This window comes from Ammodytes marinus (assembly GCF_949987685.1).
Source record: "Ammodytes marinus genome assembly, chromosome: 1".
Classification (NCBI taxonomy): domain Eukaryota; kingdom Metazoa; phylum Chordata; class Actinopteri; order Uranoscopiformes; family Ammodytidae; genus Ammodytes; species Ammodytes marinus.
Window position 1 is genome coordinate 9,332,331 of NC_137230.1, and position 12,452 is coordinate 9,344,782.

At 42.4% G+C, this 12,452-nt stretch overlaps 1 protein-coding gene across 1 annotated transcript in view; it reads right to left on the reverse strand.

Moving 5' to 3' along the window:
• Nucleotides 1-12,452, reverse strand: part of igf1rb (insulin-like growth factor 1b receptor) — a 44,665-nt gene that overhangs the window by 11,390 nt on the left and 20,823 nt on the right. Inside the window, exons 3-10 of the mRNA XM_080028116.1 lie at nt 6,594-6,897; nt 5,238-5,374; nt 4,930-5,074; nt 3,350-3,558; nt 2,849-2,975; nt 1,593-1,828; nt 845-1,012; nt 546-753 (exon numbers count right to left, since the gene is read on the reverse strand). Of these exons, the coding sequence (XP_079884242.1) occupies nt 546-753; nt 845-1,012; nt 1,593-1,828; nt 2,849-2,975; nt 3,350-3,558; nt 4,930-5,074; nt 5,238-5,374; nt 6,594-6,897 (1,534 nt within the window). The remainder of the gene's footprint in view (nt 1-545; nt 754-844; nt 1,013-1,592; nt 1,829-2,848; nt 2,976-3,349; nt 3,559-4,929; nt 5,075-5,237; nt 5,375-6,593; nt 6,898-12,452) is intronic.

Genomic DNA, 12,452 nt, shown 5'->3' on the forward strand with positions numbered 1-12,452 from the left:
GGCAATTGAACTTTACAGAGTGGTTACATTGCAATATGTGATACATACCAAACCCACCACCAACACCTTTCTTGAGCACAGTGCAAATTCCTGAAGCACGTGTATAAAATGTCATCAGTATGACAGAAGACATGTTTGCCAAATGTGTACAAGGTACCCCTTTGAAGGCCTTTACTTATTTACCTTAAATCATATTTTTCTTACTGTGTGTGTGTGTGTGTGTGTGTGTGTGTGTGTGTGTGTGTGTGTGTGTGTAGAAACAAAGATATATAAGTAATGCAGTCTGAAATGCAAGGCAGCAAGCCAACTCCCTGGCAGAAGGCCAAACATAATTTTTAGGAAGAGGCAAAAAGAGCGTGTACATAAACAGACTGTATGGTCACTCCCAAACGCTTGGTGTTTTTCAATAACCTTTAGGTATAACAGAGAAATAGCGGTTTAACAGCAGGGGGAAACTGATGATCAACATCCTGATTAAGACTTAAAGAGGGTTGAAAAGGTAGTGACCAAACTACAACTCATAGCTGTGATGATGAGTCACTTACCTTGGTGTAAAAATAGAGTTATGCAGAAAGTTTTCAAAGACTTTTCTGTAGGATGCGTCAGCAGCTTCGGCCTCCAGGTCCTCCACTGACTTGGGGCAGGGGCAACAGGGGCCTTTCTCTGCCCCGTCGGTGTCTGGGTTGGTGGGGTGGCTGTCCTCTTCCTGATCCCCCACACCTATGGCAGCTATCCTTATGGGGATCTTCAGCTCTGGAGGACGTAGCAAAAAGAAAAGTTGCTATATAACTGAACAACCAGTAAGAAAGTTTGTGGTTGCGTTTGTGGGTTTGTGTGTGTGTACCTTTGGTGCAGTAGTTGTGCTGATACAGCTCTTGGTCTTCGGCTTGTTGCTGCCATCTGACCAGGTAGTAAGTCAGGTTTCCATTGGGTGAGATGGGAGGCGACCAACGCACCACCAGCTGTGTAGAGGAGTTGGAGTACGCTCGCACATCCTGAGGCATGGAGGGAGCTGAAGGAGACACACCCCAAAAAAAAAATGAATGACTCAGTGTCTCTGTGGGTGGTTGATACAGATAATCTGATTTCGAAAAGAACTCGTCGGAAAACATTTGTTCTTTTCTCCTCCGGGCTGACATGCACAGTCTGCCAGTGCAGATGTGATTCTCTGGAATTGCGGCTCTATGCTATGATTTAGTGGGGCAGCCGGATTTGTTTAAAAGCGGACCTCCATTTCATCCTAATATTATAGTTTTCATGAATCTGTTTTTCTGCCGTCTCTTTGACTTGACAGCTGCGTTTACTAAAACATTCCCCCTCCTTATCCTTACACCGTGTCGGGATTACATCCAGGAATGCTATCACACTCATCATCATGAAACAAGCAGCGACGTGAGCCTGTCAGTTTGTGTGTTCTGGTGAAATTGAGGTCAACATAGTAATTTAATTTAATTTAAAAGTGGCTACGAGGAAGTCTTTCTGTTGATTCTAGCGGCAGCTTTGGACAGAAGCGGTAAAGACCAGCTCCCATGTGTGTACAATTGTTTAAGAAGCAAGTAAAAAAGAGACCGCCTATATATAATATAATGTACCTGAAGGGTTGGTGCGGATGTAGACCACCTTGCTCTTGGCACTGGGCACAGGTTTGTCCTCCACCATGAGAGTGACGGCCTTGACGAACACAGCGTACTGTGTCCAGGGCTTGAGGTTGGACAGCAGGACTCCGGGGTCTGAGTCCTTTTCTGGCCTCAGCTCCACGTCCACCATGTTCCAGCTGTTAGAGCCACAGCCGTCCTGACCCTCAAACTCTGTGATGTTCTGGAACGGCCTGGAACCAAGACAAGAATGATCTATCATTCATGTTTTGCTATGTTAATTACAGTTACATTCACATCTATTAATCAGACTGAAAAATATAGGTTATGTACTCCTAATAAAAAAAAAAGTATTGACATCAAATGTATCACTGATGTAAACAAACAGCATTAGAAAACACTAAGTTCCTGATTAAGAGAATCCCAAATGAAAGAGTTCGAAATTCTAACAGATTGCAAGTTTGTTTGGTGGTCGTTTTGCATTTGATCAACTAAGAATTATTGTGCAAATGACAGAAACAAACAAACTGTGTGTGTGTTTACAACATGGTTTTTCAGTAGTATTTAAATGAGGGTTGTATGTGTGTGTCACTGGTTTTAGACATGGCATTAGATCACTAGCTGAAATAGTAACAGTGTGCTGGAATAACCCAGACGCGAGGAAATGCAGAGTTGCAAGTAGTTTTGTCATGTCGGGTATTGCGTGACTCCTTCTCGTGAGTGGCTCCAAATGAAGCATTACTAATCCAAAAGCTTCAGAATGACATTGCTAGACAGGTGATATGTCTGGATTATTCCTGCTCCTATAAAATCAAAACATGCACTAGCAGTGAAACAAACTCTGTTCTATCCATCGTCTTTCATGTCTCCTTCTAACCTTAATAACAGCAGGCATCTGTGCGCACGTGTGCCGAATAAGCACTTGCCTTTCAACTGATTAAATAAAGACGCAGTCAAAACAACAGCGATTAATATCAGTATTTGTAAATCACAAAAGCATGACAAACGTTTAGTAGACCAGGCCCTGAGTGTTTTTCCATCCGCCTGCTGAACCTTTGCATTTTTCTTTTTACCAATTTATCTGGAAATTTGTTTAGAATATGCTCTTAATTTGGATGGAAGCGTGGCTATTAATCTGTCGGATCTATGTGTTGTTCAGTGCACTTAAAACTCCGGCTAATCAATCTGAATGGGAGGTTCTAATTGATCCCCGTCAGGAGCACTCTCCTAAACAACAGCTCTGAGAAACGTACGCCTCCTTGTAGTATACGATGAAGCTGATGAGGTCTCTGTAGTCTGGGGGCCGGTAGCGCTGCCAGGTCAGCTTGATCCTCGTGCTGCTGGTGCTGTTGGACTTAAACTTCAGGATATCACTTTCACCTGTTAGGGAGACAGGAATGAGGGAGTGAGAGCAGTGACAATCAAAAGGATTTCAGTCTTTTAATTAAGTTTTTTTCCCCGCAGTAAATCCTAGTGAAGTGGTGCATAACAACATCAGGCACGGAGGAGGGTGGTTTGCAAATCCTTGTTTCCAAATGAGCGGTACGCTTCTATTTTCGCGTTTCCACTGTCAAAAGTTGGGAAAGGTCCCAAAAATAAGTGAGCCGAGTTGCACCTATTTTTGAACCGAAACCGAACTGTGTTGCTCATGAGAAACGAGGCATAGAGCAACGCCTCCACATGCACCACTTGACATAGCAATTGAAGTGTTTTTTTTCTGTTTGTTTTCAGACTAAAGCACGTGTTGCCCTTACAGCTGGCTCTGTCGCCGTTGTTCCGGAAGTCGCTCTCGTCGAAGCGGCCCTGTTTGCCCGTCTTCTCCCACATCTTGCGGATCTCGGACATGCAGAGCTTGGGGTTGGCCCTGAAGAACAGCTTCCCCGTCTTGATGGTGAGGTTGTGCTGCTTCCAGTCCCACAGATACTGGAGCTGCTGGTTGTCAAACGCCGAGAAGGCATACATGCTAGAGGGCAAGAGAGGAGAGAGAGAGGGGGAATGAATGGCTGATTGTCAACAATGGGGCTTCATCTTGATTCTACATTGTATAATGTTTCTGCATTGATTCATTGTGTGTATTGTGATTCATGCCATGCTGAAAGACAACACCCCCCCCCCCCCCCCACCCTCATCGAGGACAATGCCTTATTTTCAGTTCATAATGGAAAAATGAACCATTATGTGTCAAAGAAAGAGGGTATATGGGAAGACTCCTATATATTCCTTTCCTATAAGGGGAAGCTATGCTTATTGTACAAAAACGGTACCAGCAGATTATTTTAATCTTCTCAGTAGATCTCCATTTTCAGCTGGTGGTTTTAATGACCCAGTTAAGACGGGAGTGGATAACACAGTGGTACAAAAGCCTTGGACATGGGATTAACCAAGTATTGAGCTTTCCTTTTGGGGAGCAGAGGAGGTAGAAGGTGTTATGAGTCAGCTGGTAACACCCAGACGCTCAGGAATGACTGTAATGTGGGGCCTTAGGACAGTGAGATTCCTGTGAAGTGGAGGAGAAACAGACGGGAGGAGGGAGTGAAGGCCTCTCCCTGACCCTGAGGGAAACTATTCATTCAACCGTTGGAAGTTATGCAGCCTTCAAGGTCTTTTAGTCAGTGTATTTACTTTTTCCAGTGAACAGAAATTACAGTAAATAAACCAAGCCAAAACAAGTTCACAACAATACTTTTACAGTCTGCAGTCCTCACAGTCGAAACATCCTTCCCATTTTTGACCTTGAATAGTTTTGTCCTCACATCACAGTCTAGACACAAAAACATTCATTTTCTTTTATCTCCAAGTTAAATGTTTTGTCCAGTCAATGGACTTTGGAGCCTGGTGTTATTCAGGAAAAGAATCTATTGTATATTGTTTATGCCACGACTTAGTCACTGGTATGTTATTATCTACAGAGCAATTTTAGGTCAACTTCCCTGTTATTTGTCATTATATAAGTTGATCAATCTTAAATGAAAATATCTTTAATTTGAATTTATAAATATGCCTAACTCTTTTAAGATGATTATTTATAGTACAACTAACTCCCCTTATTACATAGCTAGAAGGATTTAGGGTTTACATGGGCAAATGTTATAATCAAATGATATAGTATTTTCTCAATGGCGCTTAAGGTTAATTTTAACTTGTATTTTGTCTTGATGTGTTTTGTTATGTTGCAACTGTGTACTGCTGTCCACCTTGGCCAGGTCTCTTCATTTCATTGGAGACTAACCTGGTAAAGTTTGGACACCAACATCATCTGTGAGCTGCTGCGGCTTAAACTGGGCATGTGGGCACGCAGTTAAATGTGTGTGTGTGTGTGTGTGCGTGCTCATACTCGTCCAGAAGATCTTCTCCGTCGATGTATCTCAGGCTGCGGAGGAATGCCAAGGAGGTCAGAGTGTGGGAATGTCTGATCCGCACATAGCCAGTCACCCTCTGGATCAAGCCTGTGAAGCTCTCCAGCTCTGCCACCATGTTGTCTAAACACACACACACACACACACACACACACACACACACAAAGACAAAGAAGTCCCACACACACACACACACAAAGACAGCCACACACACACACACACACTGTTATAATAATTACTTTTCAGCCAAAACAGGCGCGGGATGTTGCTGCACTGCAGTACTCACGGCCTCTGCGGATGTTGATATGCAGGTTGCCTTTGATAACGGTGCAGCCTTTGAGAGACTGAGCGGCATCCATGGAGTCGATGACCTTCTCCTCGCACACTTTATCACACAGACCATCGCAGGCAGTGCAGGACGTGCTGGAGACAGACAGACAGAGAGAGAGACAGACAGAAAGAGACAGAGAGAGACAGAGATACGTGGAGAGGGCAGGAGACTGTAAATGTAGCATATCATTTTATTGACATATATTCATGCTCTTAACTCTTGTACTTCTCCCCTGACCTTTAATCTGTTTTGTCCTAACCTGAGAAAACTTTACGTCAGTGTTTGGAAGTACTGGCTAAAGGATAGACCACAAGATTCAACTACAAACTACAGGAGAGTATAAGGGCAACAGGAGAGAGAAAAATGAGGAGGATTTCATTTTCTTTTCTTTTTTCAGAAAAAGGTCACAATTTCGTGAATAAAGATGAAATACAATTTCGGGAATAAACTGGAAAGTTCAAGACTGCAATGAAGCTGGAATTCAGGTATCAATAACTTATAAGCAAAAAGTTATTAAAACACAAATGATGCATATTTGCTGCATCCTAATTTATACCAAAAATAGACTCCTCCAAGCTCGATTCATAACTGCGCTGCATTGAATATTTTACGCTTCAGTGTTGCGCTTATAAGAAGGTCCCTGCGCTCTCATCTCACAGCCCTGTACATAAGAAAGAAATGTTAGTATGGCTTAAAGGACGTTTAGTTTTGGGAAAATTTATTTTTTAAAGCCCAGCGTTCGCCTGACAACGACAGCAAAGATGAATTGTTTGTGTATTCATAAAGTTTTTGCTTTTGAGTTATCGATACTGGAAGTCTTGAATGTGTCAACATCTTTCCATCTTTGACATTATATTTTGTCCTTAATTCAAGTATTTCAATTCATGTTCCTACTTTATTCTCGACATTTCGTCTCTCGGGATGCACAATTTGAATACAATTTTCTCTCCTGTTGCCCAAATACTCAGAAATCGTCTTGGACATGGCTCCACATACACCATACAGTGCAAAACAAACTAGGACAATTAACATACAACATGTGTTCCTAAAAAGTAAAAACAGAATCAAATGAATACTCTTCCATTAGAAACCCCTACCACACATCTGTCTGTTTACTGTATAGTGCAACTAAAGACTGATGGTTGCCTGTAAACTAACTGCCCTTCATTAAAGCTGTAGTATCATATTCAGTTGTTTCCCCTGAGGAAATCGAAGGATGGAAACTGATAGCAGGGTGTGGAATAGTTGACCAAACACCCACTATTTACTGTACATGCCAGGCCCACATCAGGGTTGGGTGTTGCAGCTCACCTGTTGGGTGCGGTGCGCGTGTAGCCAGGCGGGCATTCGGTCATGCACTCGTCTCCGTGGATGATGAAGCTGTCGTAGTCGTGGGAGTCGATTTTGGCGCACAGCTCTGCACTGATGCAACGCCAGCCTGCAAACTTGTAGGTGCCTCTAGGGCAGTCGGCCACGCAGCGTCCATTGTAGAAGTAGTGCACACACGCAGCACAGGCCCTGTCACTGCCCGGGACCGTACAGCTGCCCAGACACTGAGGGTGGCAGCACTCGCCCTCCGCCGTGCACACTCGCCGCTCACACTTCTCTGGGCATTCTGACGGAGGGGGAGAGAGAGGGAGAGAGAATGTGTTTTGATTTTATTTACCCAGCATATTGTTACATTTCATCTAAAAGCTAACCGACATGAAACATTGGGAATATACACTTGACTATATTAGTCATTCTAGAGATGTCCGTCTTTTGTCCCTTATTCCAGTCAGATTCAGAAATGTGTAATTAAAATTTACAGCTACAAAGTGCCAAAAAAATAATCAACTGCAGCTGAATTGCTTATAATTTGGGGAAATCTTTTCTACGTGAAGATTTTTCTTTAAAAAAGAAACAGTCCAATGTATGGGATTTCTGGCTGTGAGAGATATTAGGACTGATTCCACTCTCTTGTCTGTATGGTAGGCTATACATGAAGCTATTGGTTCAGCAGCCATTCAGCCAATCTTTTGTGTAAAAATACTGAAAACAGGTGGAAACAGCTCGCCTGAATGAGGGCCATTTCCCCAATTCCTACTTTAGCAAACGCCAGAGCGTAACGAATGAAAACAACCAGTTGGCGGTCAGCCTGAATTAGCCTCTGGGCATGACGCTACTGGCTACAGTCCTGAACAAATGATTTGCATTTAGTAGCAAGAGTGACTGACAACACACACACACACACACACACACACATACACACAGGCAGAGACATAAGCTCTCTGAATAAAGAAACAACCCCTTCAGAGCTTTTTGTCTGACACAGCTGTTTGCACAGTAGTGCTGCGTACTAGAGTTCATCCCTGATCCGCAGTGACAAGCGCCTCTCCACTCCGGGATTTCCACAACACACTGCTACAAATAACTCCTCAAGTTGCTGTGGCGGCCCTCTAAATAAGAGGAGATTGTAACTGATGACAGGGAAAACCCATTGAGGAGCCTGGGAGGGAAAAACACTGGACTGGCCTTGGTTGGTCCAGTACACAAACCTGGTGGTGGCCTTTGTTGTTGTGGCAGTTTAAAATAACAAGCATGATGGAGATGGGAAGGGACCAAAGACTAAAGTCTGAAGTGGGCATACACCTTTATCATCACTGTTAAAGGTGCACTAAGTCACTCTGGGTGTGTTAGAGACATTTAAAATGTCTAAGTTATCATCTTCTCATAACTGAAGAAACAAACTTTCCTGACAGGAAAATTGGATTTATGGAACACTGTTTGAAGTTACAAAGCTGGCTGAAAAGGGACTGTTTCACTGTTGTTGCATTGCCCAAGGTTTTGTTTACGAACGTATTCTAGTCTTACGTTTTGTTCGAGGTGTCTCAAAATAATTTAGTTTTGATTACACGTGAGGTAAATATGTTTTGTAAACTTACTGCAGGCTCTCCCAATGTAAACACGTTTTGCTATGGAAACACTTTTAAAATCACTGCATGAAAAGATTTGAGTGTGTTGGTGAGTGTGTGTCGTGCACGGCATAGACAAAGAGACAGAGGGATATCTGAACTAGAAGAAAAAAACAGATGAGCGAAAAAAAAAAAAAAAAAGGAAAAATAAAACACTGTCATTTTGATTATGTCGAACACTTAGGTTAGCCAGGGGCTGTGTTTAAACAGAAAGTCAACAAAGTCAAGTTATGGAAAATGATGTTAGGATGTGATTAAAAACACCAAAACAGAGAGGACACGTTACAACATGTTGCCTCTGCTGTCTCTGACAAACAACGGAAAGCACCGTGCCAGGGGAGATGGTGCCTACTGCTACTACCCCTCTAATAATTCACTGACTCATCCAGCATGACTCCTACCTTTTTTAAAGTCAGAATATTTGCAACATGTAGTAGTGTACTGTTTTATTCTACCGTGTTCAAAATGTGTGAAGTGATGTGGAAGGAGCTCGGAGCTGGCGGAAAGGCTCCCAAAAAAAAAACAGATGTCAAATTGGAATAGGATGTCATTCCAAGAGCCTGGAAGCCAACAGAACAAGTTCCAACCATCTGCTGCTTGATCTTTAAAAAAGGTGGAGTCAGCGATTCTGGAGAATGTTTGTTGTTATCAAAATCATATGTTGTCAAAATCTGGTGTTAATACACAGCCTAGGCTATGTAAAAAGACACGTTGCTAGCTATGGTGCCCCCCCCCCCTTTGTTTACATACCAATTAACAGAGCCTACTAACACTGGATTTTTTTTCTCCCAGCACACACACAGAACGGCGGAGGATTGTGGAGGAGATTTTGACTTTGACAAAAAGTGATTTTGACAAGTGTTCTCCAGAATTGCTGAATTGACCCTGAATATTTACTTTTAAAACACTGCAACCACTGACGTTTTGACACCGTCTACTTTAAACTTACATAATGATTAATCAATTGTTGAACTGTCGATCGACTACTCAATTATTCAACCAGTCGTTGCAGCTCCAACACATAATAATAAAGTTTACGTTATTTTAAAGACGTTACATTTATTCATTTTCCATTTACAAAGCTCTTTGGTGCTCTAGTCTGGACAAGCACTTTTATGGAAATGATTGTTTGCAAAAACAAGTCAATGATTTGCTTTTCATTTCAGTCACCATAGAAACACATGTAGGATCCTGCTGCTTTTGATTGTTTCTTATCACAATGAGGTTCTGAGCTTTTTCCCCAAACATTTTTTTCTGACTGAATAAATATATGATACTGATAACACCCAAATACAAAACGCCTTGATCGGTGAAACCAATCCATCACACCTGCTCCATTTTATAGGCTGTTACGTTTATTTTCATTTTTACAAAACCTTCCGAGTGACATGTGAATTCAGTGCATTACACCCCCCCCCTCCCTGTATGACAAAAAAAAGTCATCATCTGCCCGTGACCATCAGCTGAACTTGCAGCCCGCATCCCGGCTGACCCTGAAGCCAATCAGAAGCTTGAGACTTGTGTGGTCCCACCAACCATTCAGGAGGGCTGATGTGCTCAGTGGGAGAGGAGGAGGAACCAGTGCCGCATTTCTCTGGCACAGAATGTTCTTTTCTCTGCTCCGAGACGCCTTCTGACCCTCTGTGACTGTGTTGATTGGGGGGAGCCGTGTTGGTCTGCTTGAAAGGTCTAATTCAACAATGCCATGATATACAGGCCCCGGGGCCTTCTGTGTCTAGATGAAGGAGGTAATCTGGGCCTCAAGTTTAACTAGGGCTGGAGCTGTTAAGTATGTAGCCTCCTTAAGACAACTCACTGACTGACCAGTTTAGAGTGGGCAGTGGTGGTGGGTGATGGGTACGTATAGTGTACATCAGCATTCCATTGGACTTCTGCAACATAATGGTTCCCAGCTTTTACACCCTCCCTACCGCACTGTCACAGACAGGTTGATGCAGAGCTGCAGCACGAGGGGAGGAGGTGGAGAGAGAGAGAGAGAGAGAGAGAGAGAGAAGTGTAAAGGGAGGATGAGAATTAACTACAGAAAGGGGGAGAAAACATGGAGGAGGAAAGGTGCAGACGGAAAGGTTTAAAGATGGAGATAAGTGGGTGTTTGAGGAGGAGCTAGCACATGCACACACAGAAACACACACAGACACACACACAGACACACAGAAACACACACACATGGCAGGGCTACCAGCTGGGGGAGACACAGACAACACAAACTATTACAAACAGAACTAAGCTGGTGGTGAACAAAGAATATGTTTTCATCCTCACTGGCACCCACATTACCCTTCACCTATTTAAATCCCATTAAAATGGTCTTTGTAAGATCTTTAAGATGATGACCCTGATAAAGGCCACAAGTGGAAACATGTTACACTGACGATAGTACCGCCCTGTATAACACTAGCAGAGTGAAGACCTCCAAAGTGTGGTGAAGTTGGCATGGAAATCCCTACTCCGCTTCTACCGAATGTCCCCTAATCCAAGGATTAGCTAGTAAACAGACATGAATCATCATGTCCAAAACTAAGAAAGTATTGTGCAGCATAAGCAACCAATCAAATGATGGGCGCCTGAAATGGTCTATCCTCTTGATAGGATATATCTTGCTGGTAACCATCGTTATCACAGCATTTGCATAGGAACACATTGTACTTCCTAATTCCTTGTGTTTGAGTGTTTGGAAACAAATGTTTACCCACATGGTTGAATTATAATCGCTGTGGATTGGATCAACCTAATCTAATCTAATCTAATTTTATCTAATCTAACCTAATCTAATCTAACCTAATCTAATCTAATCTAATCCACAAAGTAAATCAGATTGTTTAGTATATGTTGGCTTTCCAGTGTTAAAGAGGTATTAGATAATGAAGGAGGTTAGGATGTGGTGCATAGTTATGGAGTTATTGCTCGTGTCCACACATTAATTACAGTTCACCTTTTTCCGCTCTGTCAGTGTGAAGCACTCTGGCTGTGCAATAGAAATCGCTGCTGTGGGTTAAAAGTCGATACAGGACTTCCAGGGAAACAGAAATAGCTGCACAGCGGGGAAGCTAGGCTGGGAAACTCACACCAGACCAGACACCAGCCCAACGGCGGGAAAACGCCTGGGTTCTTGTCTAAACTATTTTAGTATAGCATGCTACGTGGAATCACATAGGATTTTGGAGTCAATAATGATTAAATAAATATAGATGTAGTGACGGGTGGACTACAAAAAAAAAGTGTTTTTTGGGAAATTAGTAATCCTCGCTTTGAGCCCCCCACATCCCCCTGATAAGGACACAGAATTCTCCACGATTTAGTAGCAGTGTATAATACTCAGCAGCAGCGTTACCGTAACGTGTCTAGACTGAAGACATCCGAGAAGATTGAAAAACACAAGATAGAGATCTGTACTAGCTTCCATCCCAACACCACATCCATCCGTTAATTGCTCAGAAATGAAAGCTTCAACCCACAAATGATCCTCTATGGACAAATAAGCTAAAACAGTAACCCATCCCTTTGGCATCTTTTCTTTTTGGATCAGATTAGTAACCTCAATCAAAAAAAAAACAATGAATAGATCCAAAGAGTGCATCTGGCAAGTTGTCAACATGATTTTACGTGATCCATGATTTAAACGGAATAAATAACCTTTCTCGAGTTTCTGCTTAAGAAAAGAGAGGAGGTGGATACACCTAGAGAGGGTTTGCTCCAATGAAATAAAAATAGCTTTTTTATTCTATTCCACTGTTTTAACAGGGATTAGTTCAGAAGTTCAAGCCTTGGCCACGTGTATTGACTTTATAAATAACATGACTTGATTAGGAAGTTAGATGGAAATGGCTGTAGTCAATATCGTTTTTTTTTTTTTCCCTTTCCATTAATAGTGTTGCCCTGGTGACAAAGACTGCCAGGAACAGGCCCCTGGGGCTCCTTCAACTTCCTGTATGATTTGCTTTAGTAATGATCAGACCCAACCAGTAACCAGTACCCCTGTGCCTAAAATGACAACGCACAGTAGGGAATGCTTTTGATATTATGAGCAGAAAGAATTATGAATCAAAGACTGATCTGGCTTTTGACAACATGATATTCAAAATCCCCTTAACAAAACAAAAACATCCAAACTCTAACTAAAATGATTTGTTATCGATTAAAAGGTTTTTATAATGTCAGAATATTTTCCTTTTTTGAATAGGGAGGCTAGGATCTC